At 59.9% G+C, this 25,401-nt stretch overlaps 1 protein-coding gene across 4 annotated transcripts in view; it reads right to left on the reverse strand.

The window, feature by feature from the left end:
- Positions 1–25,401, reverse strand: part of FRMD5 (FERM domain containing 5) — a 103,670-nt gene that overhangs the window by 18,495 nt on the left and 59,774 nt on the right. For 2 of the 4 annotated variants that reach the window (XM_086471507.1, XM_086471509.1), the window contains exons 2-4: positions 5,458–5,562; positions 1,090–1,132; positions 435–513 (exon numbers count right to left, since the gene is read on the reverse strand). In XM_086471507.1, coding sequence (XP_086327633.1) covers positions 435–513; positions 1,090–1,132; positions 5,458–5,562 — 227 coding nt within the window. Of the gene's footprint in view, positions 1–434; positions 514–1,089; positions 1,133–5,457; positions 5,563–25,401 lie in introns of those variants that run through there. The other 2 variants (XM_086471508.1, XM_086471511.1) reach the window with 2 other exon arrangements.

The raw sequence follows: 25,401 nt of genomic DNA on the forward strand, positions 1-25,401 counted from the left end.
GGGGGCTCCAGCTGGAAGGAGAGGTTTTGGAGGGAAGGGCACGGGCCTGGCGCAGCCCAGGAGCCGTTGTGCATTGGCAGGGCGGTACCGAAGCCGCGACGGGCGCCCCGGTGAGCAGCGCGGCGCTCTGAGCTCTTGGCCCGGGAAACGGGGTTTTGTAACCGACCCCAGACAAAGACCAAGTCAGTGGGTTTAAGCCCCCAGCTAGTGCTCCCCGCAGCTCCCCACGCTAACAAATCCCCCGTTGGCATTTCCACGCTTCCCCCCCCCTAGTTGGGACCATCCAGAAACGTTCAGGCTGGTTTGCAAACGTAAACGGCTGCTGCTCTCCCCTGACGATAAAATGAAGCTCGGCAGAGCGTGCTCCTGCCTTGGCCAAGCCTTCGCTGCCTGGGGCCGGCTGGTCCCGCCGCCCCCCCATGCCCCATCCTTACCTGGTGATCTCCTCCTTCAGAGCAGCGGGGTCCGTGGGATAAAACTTCACGCGGAAGCACATGGTGAAGGGCGGCTGGGCTGCGGCGAGAACAGCGATACCGCCGTCACCCAACGGCAGGGTCTGTCCCCTTCGTCCTCCCAAATAACCCCGCTCCACAAGAGGGTCAGATATTGCTGGGGGTCCCACCTGCCCTCCCCGTTACCCCCAAACACACCCAGGCGCCCTTGGTAAGGGAGGGGGGCAGACGGGCGCGGGGCCATTCCCTGCTGCCGTGGCCACGGCAGAAGCAGATGCCCCCCGTAAAGCCACGGGGGAGCGGCCGTGGCACCATTTGCCGGCCACACAACCCGCTCACCAGGCGGGCCCCGGCGCTGGCAAATCTCGTTTGTTCATCCCCATCATTTCTGTCGTGGTCTCCGGCAGGGCCGGTGCCTCATGCCAGTGTGCTGGGGGGCACGTCTGGCTGCAACGGCAGTGGGACCAGTGGAGGATGATCTCACTTTTGACCCAGCAGAACAGCTTTGTGGCTAATCCAAAAGGCCCTTGTTCTGAGGGGAATTGACCCCAGAGGGGAAGGACTGGAGAACATGGTGATGTAACTAAAACGAGAGGAGCACACGGTGTCCAGGACATCTGCTCGCGGCGATACTCACCCCGCATCTGCTTCACAACCGACTTGGTAAATTCCAGCCAATGCTGAAACAAACAAGAAGGTAATTAAAGCAACTCACTAACAAATACTTTCGACTAATAACATGGATTTTGGGGGGCAAAATTAAAGAACCCCCCTGTGCTTGGAATAAAAGCCTACGCTGCGGCAGATCGCTAAGCAGCGCGACAGAGGAGGGGCTGCAGCCCGAGGGAGGGCCCCAGCAGGACCCGAGCCCCAGCGCCCCCCACCCAACGTCGCTTTCTCTGCACGGCCCCAGGCAAAGCCGCGTCCTCCACGTCCCCTCTTGGCAGCCCCGTCCCCTCTTGGCAGCCCCGTCGGGTCGAGGCGGTGGCACAGCCGGGCTCTGGTGACACCGGGCAAGCGGTTGCGTTTGCTCAGCGCCCAGCAAGGACCCGCCGCCAGCCCCAGGAGAGGTGCTGGGCAGAGCAGGGGCTTGCTGGGAAGCACCTTCCTTTGCTCAATGGGACGTGCTGTCCCCAAGGTCAGGCACAGTTTTCCGTCGGGGACAACACTGTGGCCAAGTTACAGGGCGAAGGCACCTTTCTTCAGCCTCAGCAACCTCCCGTGCTCGGCCCTCTGTGCACCAGCTAGCTGAGTGAGCGAGCACGGCGAGGTGGGCAACGCTTTTGTGCCCAGGAACCTGCTCCTCAGTTGTCTGAGTCGCCCTTCGCTGGTGCCACACGTGCCCCAGATGGCGCTGAAGAAGCGCTGGACCGGTCACTTCAAGGTCCGACTTTTAAAGCCTAACTCAAGGGGCTGGATGCAAAGAGCACAAACCCACCTCGCCACGGGCTGGCTGCTGCGGGGAACGTGGGGTTCCCCCGGTCTCTGCCCGGTGTCCCGCTGACCCCACCGTGGGGAAGGGGATGTGCCGCTCCTGGGGTTTGTGGCTGCTGGGGAGGGCAATGGCTCTGCCGCGCTGGCTGCAACGATCAGCTGAAATCCCCCGGGCTACCCCCAACAGCAACCGGGATCTGCCGTTGCAGCGTGGCGCCGGGCAGGTTCAGCTCAAGCCTGTATTTCTGCAGTTATGCTTCTGGGCCATCAAAAATAACCCACAAGCGCTGCCTGCAGCAAAGCCTCTGCGATAGCTGCTGCTTTGACGTGACGGCGTTTGGGCAGGCACAGGTAGGGAACAAAGTGTTGTCGGTCAAGAAGCGGAACAGGGAGCCCCAAAACACCAAAGCGAAGCGACCACGATCAGGCCAACACTAGTTAGCACGCGGGGTCACAGACCTACAAACACACACCGCTGAAATCTGGGATTGCCACAGAAAACTCTGAATATTGAGATCCACCGCTGAGACAAAACCAGCGAGCAGTCGCTCCACGCAGCTGCACAAACGGGGCTGGGTTTCACTCGGGGATTTCTGGGGTGCATTTGGCACCTGATGCCGGCAGCACTGCAAAAACCAGTGGCAGGGGCTGCGGGGGTCACGGCATGCCCAGTTACCTGGGGGTCGGGTCCCCCATGTTGGCAACTCCCGGGACTGTGCAGACACAGCCCCTTGCTGGGGAGGCTTTGGGAAGGCGGAGGCGCGGGGCAGCCCCTGGGATCCGAGGGCCGCTAGCAGCGAGCGCTCCCGGGGCTCTGACAGCGGCTTTGGGGACGGGGAACATCACGCACGGAGGGTTCCTGTGGGAAACGCCTGTCCTGGTCTCAGGAACCCATCGCAGGACGAAGGGAACCTCGAGGTGACGACGGTCCCCACCATGCTGGGAAGAAGCACCGTCGTCCTTTGGACTGGGCTGAAACGGTTTGAGTGCTGGTACCAGCACCCCCTGACCCAGACCCAGCAGAGTGCTGGGAAAAGCCGGGTCAGGAGGCAGGATTCGTTTCTTTTCTTGCTTCACTTGGCAGCCCCTCCGCTCTCCGTAGCCCTGGGCTCTCAACAGACACATCTCACTTGCAGCAGCCCCGGGGCAGGCACAGGCTCCCCTTGGCCACGCTTAAAAACGATGAGGTTTGCAATGATCGTCGTGTGCCCTCCCGGCAGGAGCTGGAGCTGTGCCGGCAGCACGCCGCGGGCTGCAGCAGCCGCCTCCCCCACATCACACGAGCGCTGCGGGTCCCAGCCCAGCCCCGGGCAGGAGCAGAATCCGGCCCCGCTCGCTGTGCCCCCCTGGCTTCTTTCTCCTCTGCCCCGGCTGCCAGTCAGGCACATGGCAGAGCACACTTCCAGTAAGGAGCATTGACTGGTGCACCAGAAATGATGGGCTGAAGCGAGAGCTGAGCTCATCACGGGTTTAAACGCAGCACTCCCAGCTAAGGAAATGCTAAAGCCGGGCAGCCCTTGACAGCCCCAGCGCCCAGGAGCTGCAGGGCTGGGGCTGGCTCTCACGTGGAGGGGTCTCGTCCTGGGATGCTGCTCAAAGCTGAGCGGCAGCTCTTGCCTCAACCCTCGTGACCTGAACCAGATCAGATTATTCCCAGGAGAAGCAAAGCACCGCTAAAAGGAGTGTCCTGGGCACCGCCGAGCGTGCCAGCTCTGCCTCCGCACCCCTCTCCCCAGGGGCTCCCACGCTGCTGCCGCAGCCACTGCCTGCTTTGGGCTTTGCATCCAGGGCAGAAGCAGGATCCGGACTTGGGCACTGACCCACCACACGTGACACCGGAGAAACGTCCTCTCCTTGCACCGGTTTGGACAAGGCACAGACCCTGCGTTCTCCATCTGCCATTTGCTGCAAGAGAAGATGCTCTGAGAAAAAAAACCACCCCAGTACACCCCCTCCACGCAGGCCGAGGGGTTCCCAGAGCGCCGTGCGGAGCTCTCGGTGAGCGCAGACTTCGGCAGCGCTCGCTCTCCACCGACCGTGCCCACAGAGACGGTGCATAATCACGCGTTAGGCCCAGGGTTTTATTTCTACATGTGTTTAAAGAGGCGATTCGCCAAAAAGCAGGGAAACAAAGAGCCGACAGCAGCGGAGCGGCAGTTAACGACCCCTCAGCATCACGCAAGAGTAACACTGCTCTCCAGCGCTGAAGAGCCGCAGCCCACGGCAAATCCAGCCCTCAGACAGGTCGATGACGACGGCCAGAGGCAAATCTGGGAGAGGGCTGGAGAAGTTGGGAGGGAGAGAGCGCAGAATACGCAAGCCAAGGGGCACAAGTGATGGGGGGGGGTGATGGTGCAGAGACACTGCGAGAGGCAGCAGCCTCACGTGCTCCCTGATGGCTGTGACTTAGCAAGGTGGAGAGGAGGAGGAAGAGGAGGCTACCGCTCTGGGTGAGAAAAGCCACGTGAGTGTCAGTGGGTGCCCCTGGGAGGGAGAAACGGGGAGCGAGGGGCTCAGAGCGGCCCCGTCCCACTGCAGGCAGCAGCGAGGCAGCAGCTCCTCGCTCAGCAGCGGCTGCTCCCTCCGCCAGGCAGGGCAGAAGGTGCCTCGGGGAGCTCACAGCTCTCCTCACGCCCAGACCTCGAGCGCTCCAAGGGCCAGCAGGGGCTGAACGCGGGGTCACACAGAGCTGGCGTGCTGCACGCGGCTTCCAAGGAGCGGGGAAATCCGGCTCGTTGGGACCGTGGCACACGGGACCCACCCGCGGGGCTCTGTCCCTGCCAGAGGCTGTGCCAGCTCTGCCCGGACCCGCCGCGGCTGCCCGGGGACTCGGCGGGACTCCGCATGGATCCGTGCTGGGAGCGGCACTGCCGGGTCAGACCAGGTCCTGCCGCAGGGGCGCTCGGCTCCGCGCACTCCGATGTCTTGTCTCACTCTTCATCGCCCGAGGCAACACGCACAAGCGTTTGGATTCTCGGCACAAAGCTGTCGCGCGGCCTAATCTCGGTGTTAAAACGCGACTCCGCGCTAGAAACAGTCCAGCAAACCCCGTGCCAGGAGATTTCCCCCTTCGCCTTTGCAACAGCGTCAAATCCTCTCTCTTTGCAAACGCGAGATGCTCTCACCGCTCGCACGGGGATCTGAGACCCGAGCGAGCTCCTCCGGCTCGCACATCCCGACCGACGCCGAGGATGTGTCAGCGGGTCCGGGACACTGAGGCTGCTGCTGCCGGAGCCCTGGTGCACCCTGACACCCCCCTCCCTGGGGCTGCAGCACGAGATGCAGCCCTGGCTCAGGTAGAAGGAGTGGGAAGGGGCAGGGGGTCTCCCCAGGGCACTCAGGGGACCACGAGCATCTGGGGCAAAGCGGTGACCCCATCGGAGCATCTGTGACCCGCCTTGCCCAGCAGCAGGATGGGGAGAACTGCTGGGGAAGAGCCCCTCATCACTGCCTGAGCCGAACTTCACCGCAGCCGTTTGCCTCATGCTCTGGTTCTCTGCTGCAGCAGCGAGGACAAGTCTGACACCACCGAGCTGCAAGAGTCCCCAGCCCGGGCAGGAAGGGTGCTCACCCTTTGCTTGTCGGGGTCCACAAACCGAATGCCGAAGTAGTCCTTCTCCAGCAGGTTCAGGTGGTGGCAGAGAAGGTCGAACAGGTACTGGCCCTTGGCATCTCTCTGCAAGACAAAGAAACCCGTTTACAAAGCGGCAGGAGGAGGGTGGTGGAGCCGAGGAGCTGGGGCACGCCGGGTGGGTGGAGGGTCCAAACCTTGTAAAGGGACACCAAGGACAGTGCAAATCCCACCAACTTCCCTCGTGCTTCACCAGCAACGCTTTCAGCTCAGAAACCATCTCCCATCCCACCTGAGGGGCAGCCCAACCGCAGCCGGGAGCAGGACCCCATCACACACCGGTCCCCATCCCCAGCCCGAGACCTGCAGCTCGTGCCCTGGCAGGAGGCTGAGGCTGCCCAGGGCTCGGCAGGAGACCGCAGCACCCACCAAAACCCACATTTGCTTGGACAACAAATCTGCATCCTGGCAGCCCCGGGCTGCGGAGGCGAAGCTGCCTGGATGGAGCGCGCGGCGAGAGCAGGAGCAGGGCAGAACGGCAACCGCCCCGAACGCGGCCTGAACGCCACGGAACACGCCGGGGCTTTTAAGAGCATAAAGAAAACGGTGACCAAGGTCAGAGCCTGCCTGGGAACCACCCTGCAGCTCGAGCCGGGCTGAGGCGTGAGGCGGGCAAGCTGCGGATTTCGGGGTCTGTCTGCCTGGTCCCTGCTTCCAGGCAGATCAGCAAGGACGTGGGTTTGCTGCTGTCGTGATCCCTGTTGGATCACACTCCCTTGCCGGAGACACGGCACAGGTCCCCGTCAGCTCATCGCTTCTCCTCTCTTCTGGCCCTGTCAGTCTTTCCCTGGTCTGGCACTACGGCGTTGGCATCTTTCTTCTGTGCCCTTCTCTGCCCTTGACCTTCCCCCTTCCTGGGCCCTGGGGCTCTGCATCGCTGCGGCCGTGGCAGAGGGGCTCCACAGGCTTCTGCTTTCTCCAGGACCAGCCTGTGCTGCCAGACCCCCACTCTGGGGAGGGTCGGGGTGTCTGGGCAATGAGCCCTACGGCTTACAAGGCCCTACGTGCCAGCACAACTTACAGATAGTGCTAGACTGAACATTAACAGGGAATTTTAAACTACTGTAGATATGAAATCTAATACCTCTCAAAATTATTATAAATGTAATTTCCAGCGATGGAAAGACTGAAGTACACACTTCATTCGAGTGCTGTAGGCTGCTCCACAGCGGTGCTGGGCCCAGGACATCATGGTCCTTCCTGCATTTGGTGTGGAAATGCAGCACCCAAGAGAGACAGGGGCTTCAGGACCCCGGTGACACCCACTCACAGCCCCCCAGGACCCCACTGACAGCTCGTCCAGCCGTGGGGTCACTGCTGGAGACGGGCTGTGTGTCCCCCCCCGTCAAAAAGATGATCACTGTTTTTTCCAGAATTGGTTTTCCTACGTGCTAAAGGTTTGAGGTCAGTAAACCAAGAAGAATAAGGAGTTATATCGAGGTTCTTCTGCTTCAACACCTCCTTTGCTCTCCAGAATCGCACCCCAAGGGCCAGAGCCCCCCCATGAGAGCTGATTTATCAGCTTTAATGGGATATACCCAGACCAAGTGTACAGCTGTGCAACGCTGTGTATCAAACCCCTTATACGACAGCAATTTAATGACTCCAAATTTTCCAGACAATTTATAACCAACCACTGTGACATTTTGCTCATGGACAAGAACTCAGATACACCCGAATAATTCGCGAACCTTTGCTCAGTGGAGCTGCCCGCAGGATCCGCCCCGGGGACAGCAGCTCCGTGCTGAGCGGAGCCCTCACCCCCTGAGGCTCAGCGCTGGCTAGTGGGGTCCTCTCAGTCTGTGTCAGGTTTGGGATCAAACCCAGCATTTTACCTATTTCTGAAAAGCTTAAACCAGGTGCTGCTGCCCTGGGAAACCCCCCTGCCTGGGGCCAGAGAAGAAGGGGTAAAACCAACTGCACCCTGCTGTCTCTGCCCCGGTGTGGCAGAGCAAAGAGCACCCAGGTGCCCGGGCGGAGGGGGATGCGCTGGCAGGATGGGGCCCCTCAGCCCTCCCTGCTGCCTGCCCTGGGCCGTGCTCGGGGGCTACAGAAGGACCCGGAACGGCTGCGCTGCAGGGGAGGGGGGACCCGCTTTACTTCACAGGGGATGGAGGGGACCCGCTTTACCTCGCAGTCGACGGGGGACCCGCTTTACAGCGCCGCATCTCCGCAGATCAAAGGCTGCTCCTGACAGCCCACGCTGCCTCCTTCAGATAACACAGGTTTCTGTTTCCCGACAAATATATTTAACACCTGCATTATCTGATCAAATAATCACTCGGCAGACACAGGCTGTGAAATGGGGGGAACACCGTGGATCTGGCATTAACCCGTTCCTGGGGCTTGGTACAAGATGACGAACATCTCTGCATTTCAAACAAATAGTGCTGCCTTTAGAGTCGTGAAGTTCAGGCTGCGACCGTGCAGCTGCTAAAACGAGCTGCCCCCGGTGCCAGCGCCCGGCGGGCAGCGGGGCAGCAGCAAGGCACAGCCCTGCAGCCCTGGGAGCAAGTCCCTGCTGTCCTGCTGTCCCCTCCCCAGCCCTCTTGCAGAACGGGGTAGGGCTCACTCAGGCATCGGCCGAGCTTAAGCCAAGTCTTAAAAACCCTCCTGTGGCAAATGTGTTTGATGGATCTGTTTGGGATGCAGCCAAGGGCGGCTTTTTATGCAGTGACCGATGCAGGGTAAAACACAGGGCGTTAAAAGGTATTGAGCCGTACCCGAGCCCTCGGGGGCGTGCAGACGTCTCTCCCCCTGCCAAGGGGCACGGGCCTGTTCACCGTCCTCAGAAGAACCACAGCTCTGCGGATGAACAGAGCTCCCCCCTGTTAGCCCCGTCAGCCGTGTCCCTGCGGGCTGCCCGCACACGCAAGAGAGAACTGACTCCAGAAGAGCTCGGTTTGAGCAGATGAGACGACTTGGAGAGAAGTGGCAGCAGACGGGCGCTCCCCCGGAGAGCACCCCGACACGGCCGAGCATCATGGCTGAGCCCTGCTGGGCTCTGCACCAGCCACACCAGCGGCTGTGGGACACGAAGCTCCTGTTCTGGGGGCGGTAAAACCCCTCCGGGCCCATGAACAGGTCTGCGGCTTTGCTCTCACACGCTGCGGGCATCAGCCAGGTTTTGCTTTCCTGCAAGTGAATCCCCCTGGGAGGGATCGCAGAGGATCTGAGGAGGAGCACTGGAGAGATGGGGACCCCACGTCCCGCAGCCGCGGCACCGGCAGCAGCTGCCATCGAAAGCCAACACGTGAGAGCAGCCCCGGCACGGCTGCCGGCTCATCGCTTGGTCCCGAGGGCACCTGCCCCAGCCCAGGACCTGCCCCAGCCCCAGCTCAACTCCAGACTCAGCCCAGTCCCAGCTCCAGCCCCAGCTCCAGCCCCAGCCCAGCCCAGCTCAGCCCCACCGCTCATGCTGCCCATGTACCAGCTACAGGTCAGCACCCTGCTCCAGCACCGCAGCTTGGGGTGGCACCCACCACCCCAAGGGAATGCAGCCGAGGACTCCAGATGCTGTTCACGGGGCCATGAGGCTGTCTGGCACCCGAGGGGATGGGTGTCCTTGTGCCGGCCAGGCTGCCGCCGCTGGCAGGGCACAGCAAGCTGCCCTCGCGTTCACGTGGAGGGGCCCGGCCCCTTGCAGCCTGGCAGTAAAAGGCTCGCCAAACCTCGCCTGGCTCACGCCAAAGTAAAACAGCGCTGGGCTCTTGGACACTGCTGTTAAAATGCAGCAGAGCAGCCAAGAGCCTGCTTGCAGAGGCTGCTGCTGGGGGCGGCTGCTGGCTGGGCACCGCAGTGAAGCCCAGCCTGGCTCAGCTCAACTGACTCACGCTGCTCCTCAATTTATTACCGAGTTTTTAAGCAACTCTCCTTGTTGTGGAAATGGAGACATGAAGCAGCTGTTCTGGGCAGAAAGAAGGTGAAGTAGCAGGAGAGTGTTGAGAGCGGTGCCAGGGGAGCTTGCACCGAGGCAGCTGAAGGGTTTTGCAGCCGCAGCACGGCTGGGGAGATGGGCTGGAGCTGTGCAGGCAGCGGTCCTGCCAAACCCATCCCAGTCCTTGGGAGATGCTGAGACCATAAACAAACAGAACTGCCTGCAGGCAGCAAGTCCTGCCAGCCGACAGGAACAACACTGACAGCGCAGAGCTAAAATTTCAGGAATCGGCTCTGCCTGTTCTCCTCTCCTGCATCCCCCTCTGCCTCCCTCCCAGGCCAGGCAGCAAAGCCCCCCACTCACCCTCACTATGATGTCCAAATGCACCCGGCACTGGAAAACACGACAGATTCCCATTTCCTTACACAGACGCCAAACGTCGTATTTCAGCCGCCGCCAGCCGCAGCCTGCCCTGCAGGCTGGACCTCACCAGGCTGGGTTCGTGGTGCTGGTCGGCCCCGCACCACGCAGGTCAGCTGCGTTTGTCACAGCCCTGCAGCCACGGCCGTCGGCTGGGGAGCCGGTGGCGAAGCCGCAGGCTGGGCACCAGCCCCGGGAGGCTTCGATGCGTTGCAGCCATGCAGGACGGGCACCCACGCAGCAGCTCCCGCGCAGCCCACAGGCACCCCTGGCGCTGCCCCGTGCTCGGGAAGCATCCTCAGCTGGTGTCCAGCAGAGACCACCCCGCAGAGGCACGAGATGCCAGTCCACGGTGGGGAGAGCGGACACACGGGGAGCAGGAAGGACGGCGAGGAGCCCAGGGCCCCAAATGTCCCTTTTTTGCCCGGCTCGAGGACCAGAGACACGGAGTTTGAGCTCAACCGCTCGGCTCCAGCCGGAGGCAACGGCAACTCCTCGGGCTGGCAAAGCAAGCGTCCCCCAGGACCCCAGTGCTGGCAGGGCTGAGCGCCCACCTCGCCCCGCAGCCCTCCCCGGCTCCGTGTGCAGAGACCTTCATTTAACGCGGCTGGGCATCGGCAGCTCCCTGTCATTGCTGCTCCCGCTGGGAAAGCGGGTGTGGACGGTCCTGGGCCGGGTCCCCACGGCTGCGGTGCCCCCCGTTCCCACCCCAAACCAGACCCTGAGCCCGGGGTCACAGAGCAAAGCGCCTCCGTCTCGGCTGAGCAGGGACCTGCTGGCTGGCTCGCCAGCATGCGGGGGTCACCGGCACCGCCAGCCACTGCTTGGGAAACGGGGCTGCTCGTTTATGAGCCTGAAGACGGATTTAGGTGCCGAACGTGGAAAACCGTGGCCTAGATCGCGCTGTATCAACGGGCTAACGGGTTCTCTGCGCGTCCATCACTGTCAAACACAGCCGCTGCCCGGTACGGGCTGCGTGCCCGGCTCAGGCACAAGGGCGCAGGATGGAAAGGAACAACAAAACCTGCCAGAATCCAGATCCCTTTCCCTGAGATACTGTTCTTTCATTAAATCATAGTCTTTTTTGTCAACGAGGACTGAAGCAGCAACACGGAGCTTTGTTGAGAGAAGCGGAAAACCGCAGCAGCATCGTGCCCGCCGCAGGACCAACACCCGCGCCCTGCTCGCCTGGCAGGCTCGAAATCACCCGCCCAGACCAGCCGCTACGTGCGTTAGGGAGACTGGGCCCCCTCCCGCGTTATACAGCGAACAGTAATAAACACCGATTTCACCTTCTTCCCCTGGAAAAGACGACTTCGCCGGCTGAGCTGAAGGGACATTTGACACAGCCACAGAGGTTAAAACAACTGACCGTAAACGAGAAATTGTAGTTGCATAACTAAAGACGTGCTCGGAAATCAGCCCCAGTTAGACCCGAAGGGCTGCTGGAACCGTGCGCTCTCCCGCCCCTCCCCGCCGCCAGCCGTGGTGGCCCATCTGGCCGGGCACGCTGCTCCTCGCCCAGCGACGGCCGCCCTGCCCCGCTCGTGCCGACACAACCTGCACGCTCAGCGAGGTCCGTTACAGACAGCCGTCATGGAAAGCGCCAGAGGAAGCTGCAAAAGCCTGAAGGTTTCCCACCAGCCGAGAAGAGCAGAGGGACGGCTCGCCACCCCCAGCATCACACCCCTCCTCGCCTCCCAGAGCCAGTTTTGGAGGGATTTGCTCCAGGCTCTTCTCCTTTTTCCCTACCCATGCCCCAAATTAGCACGAACGCCTGCATAATGCTTCCCTCTGCAATTTTAACACAGAGAAATGGCAATAAAAGACAAATCAGACATCCCCCCCAGTCCAACGGAACACGGTGAAAGTGTAAAAACGCAAACGGCATTACAGGGGGAAATGCTTTCCCTTTGATCTCTCTAACTTGAATTAAACATAATCTAAATTAATCATTATGAGTATGTCTTTCAGGAAATTATCCGAACTGTCTTTACAAATCACAACTTAAAAGAGCTGTCTATTGCGTAATATCAGCTTAAATATTCTATGTTTTGATCTTTATACGTTCTTATAAAATAAGACTTCTATCTGTCTTAAGGGCTGCCGGTTTTTGAGGCCAGCCTTTCAGGGTACAGCGCGAACGGGGAGACTATCGCCAGCTGCACCATCGGCAGCCCCCGCTCGCACCCACCGGGCACAGGTATATGCTGCCGCATACGAACACCCGCCAACGACTGTTTTCTGCCTTAAACACGAAAACTCGAGGAAGGGCAGGTCAGCGTGGCATCACGCCCAGCCCCGCCGGGACGCCGCAGGGTGGAGCGTCACCGTCACCCCTTTCAGGGGTGGGACTGAGCAGCACCAGGAGCGTTGCCGGCGCGGGCTGCTTGGCAGAGGCAGCGCAGGGGCTGTGCCCGGAGCCAGCTGACGCTGTGCTGCTCCTTCCCGTGCAGAGCTGCGGAGGGCAACACGGGCTGCCAGTGACCTACCACACCGAACCGTTCCGGCTCGTAACGGTCCCCAGTTTTGCCCAGCCTCATGGCAAAGGAGATGCAGAAGTGCCGCTGCTCGCAGAAGGATGCGTTGTGGCCCGGGCAGGCGGAACGGCTGCGTTTTGCTGTGGTGGTCCCTGCCCCCGCCCCGTGCATCGCCCCGAAGCGCGAGCGAGACCCGAACGGTCGCAGCGCCGCAGGGCAGTGGGGCAGCACGGGGCAACGCCATCGGGGGCCCGACCTGCCTCAGCTCAGCCTCCGCACCCTTCCCCGCACCCCACGTCATCCAAGGGTGCTGGGACATCACCGGGACCAGATCTCATGGCAGTCCCCGTTTCTACGGGATCTCTGGAGCCCTGAGCACACCCCAGTACCCCAGTCACAGCCTCGCTGGACCTCTGCAGACCTGCTGAGCTCCTCAGGGCAGCAGGCGGCTTTGGGGCCAGACTCTGGGAGAAGACTCATTTGGGGCTGGACGGGCTCAGGGGCTGCCTCAGCTGGAGATAGAGCTGCCGTCCATGAGTCCCTCTGTATCCAGGGGTGCAGGCTCTGCCCCGCTCCCCCAGCCCTGCCCACGCTCCCCGGCCAGACCAGGGGCTCTCCCGCGGAGGAGAGGAGCCGGCTGAGGAACAAACCCTGCGGAGGGGGACGGTGCCACGGGAGAGGGGAGCGGTGCTGGCTCCGGGAACCCATCGCCAGCCCTGCGGCTCCTCCACGAAGCACTTCAGAGCCGTCCAGCCCCGCAGCATCCTTACGAGGTACCTGAGGAGCATCAACATGGCAGCAGCAGCTTCACACAGAGATGCTCTGCTCGGGGAGGAGACAGGTTCGCCAGTGGCCTCGGGAACGAGCTCTTCCAGGGAGTTTTATGAACCCTTTTTATGGGGGCACAGAAAGTCAGTGCTGTGCATCGGCAGGGAGATCCTGCCAGGACTTTCCAGTTGCAAACGCACTCATCCCACGGCTCGGTGACAGGAACCTCCCTGTGCCGAGCGCTGCCGGGGCTGCTCCTCAACAATCTTCCCTTGGGACCCACCTGGCCCCAGACCCGCAGCAAGGATGCTGCCAGCCCAGCATCGCGGTTCCCCTTCCCGACGCGGTGCAGAGGAGCCCCCGAGCACCTCGCCACGCCGAGCATCAGCACCTGTAAAGTCTCCTAAGATGGAAAGTGCAGAATGCTGAAATTTGGCACCCATTGCTGCAAAAGAGCTTCGCACAAGGCACTGCAAAACAGAAACAAGGTTTCTACAGGGAGAGAAGCGCCTCCAGCACTATCAAACAGAAGAATCCCACATGATTTTTAAACTTTAAGTAGATTAAAGTAACCTTGCATTGTTAGCTTTTCTAAGCTGCTCAGCCAAAATTAGGGTCATCCACAGCTGAAAAAGTAGAGAGAGACATTTAAAAATAGCAGCTCATCTAAAACTGAACGGTGTGTCTCACTTTAGGCAGGAGCATTCCCCGTCCCACCGAGCACGGCAGCTCTCCAGCAGCACACCCGCACGCCCCAGCCATGCTCAGAGCCGTGACCTCGCGGTGAGGGACAGCTTTCCACCGCAGGATGAGACCCGGGTCTGTCCTAAAGCCTTGCTTACAGACATTGGTAGCAGAGCCGTTTTTTAAACCATTTACCACGTGCCGTGATGGTTTTGTTTCTTAATCAGGCATCACACTGCACCAAGCCCAAAGCCACATACAAGTGACACCTCCCGCGTCAGCCCGAGCACCACTGCCACCCAAACCTGCCACCTCCACGACCAATGCCACCCCAGGAAGGCCACTTTCCATGATGAAGCGGAGCACAAGCAGCCCCTTCACCAGCCTGGTGACAGCCAGCCGGGTCCTGCCGATGGCCCGTGCACGGGGACAGCACGCCGCGTCTGCTGGAGACCCCCCCTCAGCCAACCCGCAACGTGGCTCCTGCAAGGGGAAGGTGAGGGTTGGGCGCCACGCGCTCGCTCCACCGTCGCCCCACGCACCGCTCTTGTGGCACGGGACACCTCAGAAGTCCCCCGGCAGGCAGGTTCTTCCCACCCCCTTCAGCGTGCTTGCGCTGCAAAACTCTGCTCTGAGATAAGAAACGGCCTCAGAAGCACCAGAGCAGACGGGCTCACGCTTCGCAGGGCTCCTCGCGAGGGTCCTGCCCCAGCTGGGAGCCCCGAGCGGGTGGAGGGGCTGGTCCTGGGGACGGGACGATGGCGGGGGGGAGCCCAGGAAAGCACGAGGGGCTGCAGAGAGCGGCTGATGCCCCCAGCCCCCGTGTTCGCTTCACGGCCAAGGCTCTGCAAGGCAGACGAGCATGAGCTGTGGCCACGGGGAGATGCTGGAAGCGTGCTCGCTCCAGAGAGAAAGAGCAGGGGGTCGTTGGCGTTACTCAAGCGGGCGCGACGCACGCCTCGTGAGGTGGGGAAGCTCCTGGGAAGCAATTCTTACAGCCATGGGCTGCAGGGGAGGCTGGGAGCAAAGCGGGGGGAACTGGGGGGACTGGGGCCCTTCTGCCTCCCGCCAGGGGAAAAGAGAAAAGACGTCAGCAGAAGCTGGGAGGCATCCCGCAGCTCCCCGTGCAGGGGCACGGGAGCAGGTGGGACGCCCAGAGGCACAGACGAGTTCAAAGCCGCTCGGTGCGGGCTGGGAAAAGCTGGGGAGCAGCAGCGACAGCTCTGCTGCACCTCAGCCCCATCGACCACCCCAGAGAGTCGTCTGAGATCGCTCCAAACTGCCTAATTACAGATTCCCTCTCCCCTCCCGTGTAATAGTTTTGTGCTTCCATCCACACCAACTGGTGGGCACCTCTCCTCCACGGCACCCAGCACCGCAGCTCCGGCTGCACCGAGCCAGGGCTCCAGCGGCTCAGGGCAGAAAGGGGGTTCAGAGCCCCGAGCAGCCCCTCTGAGTGGGCTCACAGCCCCGGGACAGCTGGATCTGCTCCATGGATGGGGCCAAAAAGGGCTGGTGAGGAGCAGAGCTGAAGAGGGGCAGCAGGGCTCTGCAACCCCCCGGGCTGAGCTCCCACATCAACTGGCCCCGGGGCTGCAGGAAAATGCTGCTCACCCGGAGCAGCACCGGCCACCACCAGCCCCAACCCGACCCTGCCGGACCCCCAGCCCCACCGCAACGTCTGCACTTCTGGAGCTGCAATGATGAACTACCCCGCAGCCGCCCTGCGGATTAAGCACAGGATTTACGAAAGAAATAGCAGCGGTTGAAAGCGGCTCCTTTCTGCGCTCTTCGGTTTGGCAATCTCATTGCGGGGCTGGCCGTTCCTCCCTGCTGCCTGAGCTTAGGGGAAGATTACTTTTTTAAAGGAAACTGTCAAAAAAAGTCTATTTTACAAAGTGAAGTTTAAGCTTAAGTCTCTTTGGCAGCGACATCTGAGCTGGGAGAGATCAAAGACCCACCAGCTCCAGTGCCAACATGAAGAGATTTTCGCTAGCAATTTGATTGCAAAATTGTGGTTTAAATGCTTCATTTTCAAAATTCAGCATTGTACTGTATGAGCCCAGGATTTATTATCCCTCGGACAAAGTTAACATTCACTTTGCAGGCAGGGTCCTCCTCACCGAGAGCTCTCCCTCAGCCCTCAAAGTAAGCCGGTTTCTCATCTGAGCTGCGGTACGAGGAAGAAATGGGCAAACCCAGGCCCGGGAATTCATTTCCAGGCAGGGAACAAGCAGCTCAGACATCTGTGACCCCGCCGGGAGCGGAGCGCTCAAGCCTGCAGGGACAGGCTGTGACCCCACCGGGCTGCGGTACCTGCAGGGACCTCTCTTTCCCTACGGCCCCCCAGGGAGGGGCTGCGGGGCGGGGGGGCAGGAGCAGCCTCAGCACCGTCCCAAACGTCAGCCGGGTGTCCCCGAGGGGGACGGCACGCTCCCCAAGGGGGCGGGAGGGCAGGGCCCTGCGCAGCTCTCGCACCGCCCGCTGCTCCCGTGCGGGTGCCGAGACCTTCCTTCTCCTGCCCTGTCCCCCCGGGCCCTCTCCCGGCCCCTGCTCCATTGCCACAGAATGAATTGCTTATTATTGGCTATTTTGACTTATTATTATTGGCTATTTTGCTGCTCTTGCGCCAGCTGATGCACTTGCTCCACAGAAGCAGGGCACCGGGCACCCACCATGGTGAGGAGGGGAGCAGAGTCACCCGCCCTGCCCACGACCCCTCCGACTCCAACACGGGGGGAGCTCAGCCAAAGGCTGTCGTGCTCAAGCACGCTGCGGCAAAAGCTTAAACCCTGTTCCCAGAAAGGACTTCGCAACACCAAGGAGCCTCAGTGTCATAAGAAGCCCCCAGGAAGACGCTCTTGGAGCCACCGGTGAAGCCAGGACTTCAGGAGGGGGCCAAGGAACCGTTCCCAGGAATGGTCCCTTGGTTTCTGAGAAGACCCAGCGAGGACGAGCCCCGAGGACGAGCAGCCCGGCGCAGCAGGGAGGAGAGGGGCGAGCACGGGCGCGTTTCCAGGCAAACCCCTGAGCCCTGGGCTGGTGCCCAGCTGCCACAGCACCGTTGCAGTGAGCGGGAAGGGACGCAGGGGCGAGGGGAATGATTTTTCTTGGGGGAATGCCACAGACCGCTTCCAAAGGTAGCCCCAGCATGGGGGAAAAGGAGGACAAAAGGCCATGGAGGGGGGCCTGTTGCGATAGAACAAGGAGTAATGGATTTTGGCTAAAGGAGAGCAGATTTAGACTAGATACAAGGAAGAAAATTTTCCAACGAGGTGGTGAAACACTGAACCACGTTGCCCAGAGAGGTGGTAGAAGCCCCATCCCTGGAAACCTTTGAAGGTCCCTTCCAGCCCAAACTATCCGAGGGTTCTGATTCTAACCAGGCGGCCGGGGAGGACTCGGAACAGGGACACGCGGACCCCAAGGAGCATCAGCCCCCAACAGCAAGGTGCTGGGGAAGCCCACCCTGCCCTGGGCCACCAGGCGCCTTCGCACGTGCCAAACCAGCCGGTCTCACGCAACGCACACAAAAAGCCCTTTGAGCAAAGGCGGCAGCAGAAGCAGAGTCACCCCGTGAGCCCCAGCTCCCACCCGCTCCACCGCACGCTGCAGACCCCGGAGCCTCGCTGCCAGAGCCCGGGGCTACCTTGCCCACCGGAGGAGACTCAGAGTAAAGAAAAGGGGTTTTACATAACTCTGAATGTAATCCTGTTATATTTATAGCATATGCATTTCAGCATTAATTCCCTGTTATCTGTAATCCTTCTTCCTAGCTGACACAGTAATTTCTGTCTTCAAGACTTATCCGGGGAGTTTGCTCCAGAAGTTTATAAAGCTTTTGAGAAGGAAAGTTCCTAATGAAGTGGCTCTCGGAGCCTTAAACTCCAGATTATCGATTCCTTGTTTTAATCCACAAGCAGGCTCTTAAAAACCTTTGACATGCTGGCGTAAGCGAAAGGTCCTCCAGAGCTCTCCATCACCGAATTTCAGCCGCTGAGATTTCTGCTTATGTCTCCATTTGGGAAAGAATCCACTTTAGGACAGCAGCGCAGCACATTTCTAAATCCTACACCATAATCAGGGACTTACCCCCCTAGAACCCACCAGCCTCCCCTAAACCGATGTGGCTGTAACCCCGTCCATACCTCGCTGCTGCATCTGGTGAGGTTTTAGCTCCTCATTTGATGAGGAAGTTTTCCTGACAGCTCGGGGCTCTGGAAAACTTGCTCTGCACTTCCCCCTGCCCTTACCAAGCCCAGTCCCGATGTCTGCACCGCAGCTCTCCGGGCACAATCCCCCCAGCCCTGGCATTTTCTCAGCAAGGAGCAGGATCTCGCTGGAAACAGAGCGGAGAACAGCAAAGCAACGCCATCCTCCCGTCCTCCATCCCCGGCGAGGGCGGCTCGTCCCTGCACCCTCTGCGCGGTGGTGGCAGACCCCGGCGGGACCGACGCTGCCCGGCCGGCCCCACTCCTCCCCGGCGCCAATGCCCGGTGGGGCAAACGGCACCTCACTGCCGAGCCCCATCTCCCACAGGACAGGCGGCAGCTCCCCGGTGCCCGCTCTGGACCCTCGGGAAGGCACGGACGGAGGCACCGGAGCTGCTCTCAGAAGTCCGGCCCCAGCTGCAGAGGGGACAGGGCTGCCAGAAACCACCGGCCGCTGCGTTCTACACAAGCCAGAACACAGCCCAGCAGCTCCGTCAGAAACATCTCCTGTGGAGGCTCCAGCCCCGCCGCCCCGGTGCCGGCAGCAGGGCCATCCGTTTGCTGTTCTCGCAGCAAAACATCCTCGGTGAGTCACGGTTAAGAGCACACGTGGCACGAGTCTCTGCCAGGATGCTGAATTTGACACCATTCAAATATTTATCAAGGATAAAATACAGGGGATTTAAAAAAATTAATTAAAGGAAAAAATACTTATTTTTTCCTAAATAATCCCAACAAGCGCCGCAGTCACTCGCGGTTTCCAGGCAGGCTGCGGCACAGCAGGCGAGGCGAGCAGCGCGGTGCCAGCGCTGCTGCACGTTGCCCGGGGGTGTGCGAGCAAAGGACCAGCCGGCAGAGAAGCACAGGAGACCCCCCCCCCACCAGCAGGACCCCCCCCATCGCCTCTCCCGACGACCCCAAGACCAGGGGCCGTGCTCCCGCCTGCGCCTATTTCGCAGCCAGCTTCGAGGGCCAGCGTCAGGCGGGGAATTTTTCCCCAGAAATCCAAGCTGCGCCTCGGAACTCGAGCTGCCTCATTTCTGCAAGGGCAACCTAGAGCAGGGAGACGGTGCCTGCGCCAAAGCCCCAAGCTGCCAAAATACGCCGGGGAAGTTAATACCAAGCGGTGGCAACCTGCGTCCCTGGGACATCCCCGAGCGTCGGAGCTGTATTTAGTTTTTAAATGAAAACTCCGTTATTACTTCTACTCATTTTTAGGTCCACTAAAAGGCGGGAGGACTCAGCTGGCTCACCCCAAGCCCTCCTTTGGGGTGCAGGAGCTGGGCGCTCTGCTCCGGCACAGGCTCGCCCAAAGCCGCCGTGCCCCGACGTGACACGGCCCCGGCAGAAACGCGCGACGGGCGCTTCTCCTGCGCTCGCTTCCTAAAGCGACTGCGCTCCCCTCGTCACGGGGGGAGCTCCTGCTGGAAACAGGGCGGGTAAGCGCCTTTCGCCACTCGCCGGATCCCACCCGGCTCTGCTGGGTTTAAGGGCCGAAGGCAGCGCGGGCAGCAGCGGCGCCCGATGAAAGCCCCGACCCCCCCGCAGCATCCCCGGGGCAGCCGTGCAGGACACGAGTGGGTCCGTGGGTGAAGCCATTACCGGGATCTGCCGGGAGGCCCAAGACGCTGACGTGGCACGTCCAGGCTCGCTGGGAAGTGCCGCACCAGAACCAAACAGTCCTGGCCAGCCAAAAGCAGGAGCTATCCAGACTCTGCCTTCCCACTCGCTCCTCAGCCCATCTGAACAGACAGGGAACGGGTCTAAGGGAAATCTTTGGTTTTACCTCTGCATCTTCCCGAAACCAGCTTTAGGCGCCCCCCTTCCCCCCACCGGGGTGGGGGCACAAGGACACGGTTCTATATGGAAAATTAAAGGATGAGGACAGGTTACTCACAGCTGAGCGTGAAGGAGGCAGGACCTCGGGCCAGCGGCGAGGTTCAGCCCTTGTCCAGGATGACACAGCCCCGCGCTGTCCTCCCCAGCCCCAGGTCACAGAGGAGTTCAGACCTTTGTGTGAAATGCTCAGCCCGTGGGACACCCTCACAGGGCTGTTTTGGCTTTCTGCTGGTCCACGGGCTCACCGGAGGTTTAATCCGGATCCGGGAGCCACAGCCTTTTCTCATGCAAAGCCACCACCAAAATCAGGTGGAGCTGGGGCTCCCCCGTGGCCACCGCAGCGCCTGGTGACACTGCGGCCACACTCACCATTGAGGGCTTCATGGCATCATGGTAGCAATGGAAAACCTGAACACGAGTGCTTAGGGATAAGAAAAACAGATCCTGCTCTGCAAAGCCCGAGGTACCGACACTTTATTTTGTGAAGAATCCACTGCCCTGACTCATTTAAGGCAGGAAACAGTTTTTTCCGTGTTTCCCCTGAACACCCACAGGATCACCTAGAGCCCCAGCATCGCTTTGAGTTAGTGACTTCTTTCATCACCAAAAATATCATTGCCTCCTCCCGTCCCGACACGGGCCAGCGCGAGGCAGGGTGTCCCCGTCTGCTGACCCTGACCTGGGCTGAGCAGGTCCTCGCTGGCGTCAGCGCGGCTCCTGCCACAGAGCCTCCGCGGGGATCGCAGAGCAGCCTGCAGCCCTGAACGCAGCTCTCGAGCAATCCATACGTTAAGTCCCAGTGACTGATGACACGTCACCTTATATTTTGCTACTTAGTGCTGCCGTGTAACTTTTATGAATTAAATTTAGAATTTATGAGCCTATAATTTGGAGGCACTGAAAACCTCTCTCCATAAAACCAAATTGGTTCTTCCAATAACTCAAACTCACCTTTTTCATTCATGCAAGCCTGGAGCGGCTCCACGTGTGCTTTTGTTTAAATTGGCACTTTCTCCATCAGCATGCAAGAGATTCTTGGTGCAACTAATCCTGGTACATATTATTTAGAGGCCGATAAAAATGTTCACAGTAATCATCTGATGATGGATATTGCCTTGTCAGAAAGCAAGCCCTACTCGCTGCACACAAGAGACACTGCCCATGCAAGCCGTGCTGCCTGTAGCACATCGGAACCAAAAATGCTTTAGCAGCTTCACTTGCAGCGGCTGCACGACCCAGGCAGCGGCAGAGCTGCCTGGTTTTGCTTCTGCAAACGGGACGGCTGCACTTCCAAACCCAAACGAGGAGCCACCGAAGCCTCGGTGCCCTCTGATCGGCAAAGCAGTATTAGACGCCACGCGGTTGGTGCCAGGTAACGCTGTGCTGGAGCTTCTGCCTTTGTACCTGGGTGTCACATGGTGGTCGAGCGGCTCTGGTACCTGTGCAAACTGGTAACCGCTCCTTGGACCTGAGCCCCCTGTTCCCACGGGATCCCAGCTCTGTCAGCTCTGGCTCAGCACCCTCCGACTTCAGCAGAGCTGGGTCGGACCTCGTGGCGCTCGCAGAAGGACGGACAGCAATCACAGTGGCCGTGCTAAGCAGCACCCTCCCATTTATGCCACTGTGACCCCCAAAGCGGCGCAGAGGTGCTGTGAAACCCCCCCGGGACGCCGGGCATAAGGCAGCCCCGAGCCAATGGCCCTGCCCACTGGGGGGACGGGGATTTGCAGGGTCCTGTGGGGAATCTCCCTTTCCAAGCAGCGTCCTCTTCCAGACCCTGCGGGAATGAGCTCTGCACCTCGTGGCCAAAGCTATCGCACACGCAGCCGATGAAAAACAAAATAAAACAAACAACAAAAACCCGCGTGTGCTACTCGCAACCAGAAAACCAGGCCCCTTCCGTTTTCCTGGCAATGTTCCTGCCAAGAGGCTCCCTTCTCTTCCAGCAGCTGAATGCAGCAAAAAGCTCATGGGAGAAAAGAAAGAAAAGTATAAATGGTTCATTAAAAATTTACTTTTCATGAAAGCGAAGTGAGGCGCTGGAAGAAACACAGGGGTGAGAGCTGCAGTTACACCCAGCGGGGCTGCAGTCCAGCCGAGCTCTTCCTTCACCCTCCCCAGTCCCGGCAGGAGGCGGCAGCAGCTCCCCGAGCCCACAGCCCCCAAACCAGCAGCCCCGCGGGTCCCGGCAGCCGCCCTGGACCAACCGCTCGAGTGTCACATCCCAGGGATGGAGCTGCAGGTGAAGCCCAGCATCCCAGCGTGCTGAGGAAGGTGGGACGAGCTGTCTAAGCTGTTTGTGCTCCACAAGCCTCATGTGCCCCAAATCCCTGCTATCCTGTCGTGTACGCTACTGGAATAACCTGGTGTGAGATGCTGGACCAAAGCCCTGGGCCAGAGGTGTCTGTAAGACCCCTGAGCAAGCAGAGAAAGCCCATGAGCCAGACGTGAGCCCTCCCAGACCCCCCTCCTCCACTGAGACCAACGCCAAGGTTACAGCTTCCCCCCGAATTATTTCCCAGAAGAGACGTTCACCCCGGCAGGCTCCCGGATGGAGGGGAGGGGAGGCAGCTCATGCTCCTATGGTCTTAAAAAGAGAACCAAACCAAAACGGCAAAGAAAGAAGAGCAAAATCCAAATCCAACAAAGGTAGAAGTTCAAACCCTCGATTTGGAATCAAATCTAAGAGCAAGTTCAAAAGCAATTCATATTTACATCTCCCTGAACTGCACCTCAAGAATAAAGGTTGTCAGGCAAGGAAGGATGAGCACAAGCCTTGTGATTAGGGGAAAACAGATCTTATTTGTGCTACAGAAATGACCATATGTGGAATCCTTTTGGGAGCCCGTAATCAGTCAGATTAACATGATAATGAACTCTGATTTACCCAGCAATGGGAAGATCTTTGTCCTCGGAGACATCGCATTGCTCACTGAATATTAACAAAGATGACTTTTTTTTTTTTTAAACCACGGATATCACTTGACTGCAAGACTGTTAATCCTCCCAAAAGGTGATTTCCTGGGGAGAGGAAGGAGAGTCATTTTAAGGTGTAAATGATCCTCACTAATAGAGGGGCAGACAGCAGAAACTTTCCAATAAATCTGATACTGCCTTCAGCAGAAAATGAGATACAGAAACAGGCACTGCGTGATGTAGATCTTCAAGATGACAATGTTATTTTACCAATAACACCGTGGAATAAACCTTAGATAACAGGCTGGGCGCTGTGCAGAGGACCTGCAATCTCTTTCAGAGAGTCCATCCTTGATGAGAGCAGCCTCCCACGAGGCTGGAAAAGCACAAAATCGGGGGTAAAACCCTCTTTCCGAAAAGGGGCCCCAGGGAAGGCTGCGCCAGCATCGCTCTGCTCTGGGACAGCCCCTCGCCGAGCGGGGATGCTGCGGACGCCAGGGAAGCCGCACCAGGAGCCGCTCTCCCGCGGTAAGAGCCGTGCCACTGCCCGCTCCCCGCTCCCCTTCCCCACGTGAGGGACACTTTGCTCAGCGAGCTCAATTCGGGGGGATTCGGATGTGCAGAAGCAAACACGCTCAGCCGGCGCCCTGCTGCCAGCATCCTCATCACCACCAACAGGCACGGCTTGGCCAAAGGCAGCCGGGGAAGCTGACGCAGATGCTGCCGGACAGCATCGGGGTACAAGAAAGACAAAGCAGAGAGACCCTCGGCAGGGGAATCCACCCCCAGAGTCACCTGAAGGGACCGAGGGCAGGGAGGCAGCAGAGCACCCGGCCCCACAGACTGGCTGGCCCCTCCGTGGCAGCCGGCAAGGGCGGGCAGCGCCGTCCGGCAGCGTGCCCGAAGTCAGGCCTGTCCAAGGGAAGGGGCACCAGCACCGGCCCCTTGTCCCCTGAAGCTGTGGCCCAGGGAAGCGGGCAGGGGCTGCGGCGCAGGCAGCGGCGCAGGCAGCGGCGCATTGCTTGCGCCAGGCGGGGAGCCGATCCTTGCCAGCTGTCAGCCCCGGCTCGGGGAGCGTGCGAGCGGAGACAGCCGCACGTTTGATCACAGCCCCGCTCCTCCGCTAAACGCTTTACAAGCTTGTTGAGCAGCTGGGTGTCGACTTCGGAGCGCAGCAAAGAGCCTTGTTTTATTTATCAGAAGTCTGAGATAAAAACACTCCAGATGAGAACCCGAACAGCAGCAGAGCCCCGTAACTGTTTGTTTGTTTGTTTTACAGTGCGCGTCCCTCCAAAGCCCCGTGCTGGCTGGCACAGGACCCCCGCCCGCTGCCTCCCCTCGCAGAGCCTGGCCAGCGGCCCCGGCAGCCCCGTGCCGCTTCGGCAGACGGCAGGTCGGCTCTCACCTCCCCCGGCACCCAAAGCGCTGCCTGACACCACCCAGTGCTGACTGGGAATCAAAGGGACCGACTGGGCGCAGAAGATGCCGTGCAGGACTCCTGCCACCAGCAGCTCACAGCGCCAGAGACCGAGGCTGCTGCTTGCCGTGGTCCAAGCCCTGGTGAGTGGCCATCCCAGCCCTACCCATGTGTGCTGGTGCCGCTCGCTCCACCGTGGGGTCTGGGGGCCGGAGCCCCCGGCTCAGCACCCAGCCTGCCCATGGATGGGGCTTCGGGTTGCACCAAGGACTTAGAAAACAGACAAACAAACAACAAAGCCCCACTTTGCTTCCCAGGTCACCCCTAGCTGACCTGTTTTTTCCCCTCCTCTCTAAGCAGATTTTTCTCTTTTCATTAGGATTTTAGGATGAAAGAGAAGCTGACCTGGAACTGCGGAACAGTCCCGAGATCGTTCCCGTGCGCATCACACGCAGACCCCGCAAATCCACCAGTTCTTTTCTTTTATCATTTCAAGTTTCAGTAGCTCAGCTCCACACCAAATACTCATGGTAGGCTGTGGTTTTCAGAAAAAAAAAAGGTAGAAAAACTGCTTTAGCTGACGTGGTTTTAATTCTAAAGGCTGGCTGGTGTAATATCAGGAACAAGCACTAGAAGCAATGCATTTGTCATCTCAGCAAGGCCGTTATTTTGCCCGTGGGTTTAATGTCTCAAAATACATATTCATTTAAATGCAAATTTCTGGTTTCACCTGGGACCCAACAAAAGCTTTTGCAGAATTGAGTGTTGACCTTTTCCATTGACTCTCCAGCTCTCCCAGCTTTCTTCTGTAAATCAAAGCCTTTGAAGATGACCTGGACTCCCTGACCTTGCTGGGAAGAAAGCAGCCTCCTCCTTGGCGAACCGCAGCCATTAATTGCCGACCCCTCTCCGCCTGCCCCAGCCCGGAGCATCCTGAGGACGTGGGCCAGGAGAGAGGAGCTCGGCGATAACTGACTCCTGCGGGCAAAAGGCTCCCCGAAAAATGCACCTTGACTGCCCGGGAGGGGCTGGTGCCGCGGTGCTGCCTGAGCTGCCGCAGGCTCTTGCCAGGCACGGGGCACAAACCCCGCCGAGATGCCGAGCGTCAACGTGGCGCTTCCCAGCAGCTCCTCATCGGGCAGAGGACGCCGCGGTCCCCTCCCCGGGGGTGCAGGGGGATGCCCGGGCAGCCCCACGGCATCGCTCGGACGACCCTTCAGTGAGCAGGGGGGCTGCAGGGGCGGCACAGCCCCTGTCCCCCTCCGTCTGCTC

Source organism: Leptosomus discolor, chromosome 11, assembly GCF_034619465.1.
Source record: "Leptosomus discolor isolate bLepDis1 chromosome 11, bLepDis1.hap2, whole genome shotgun sequence".
NCBI lineage: Eukaryota > Metazoa > Chordata > Aves > Leptosomiformes > Leptosomidae > Leptosomus > Leptosomus discolor.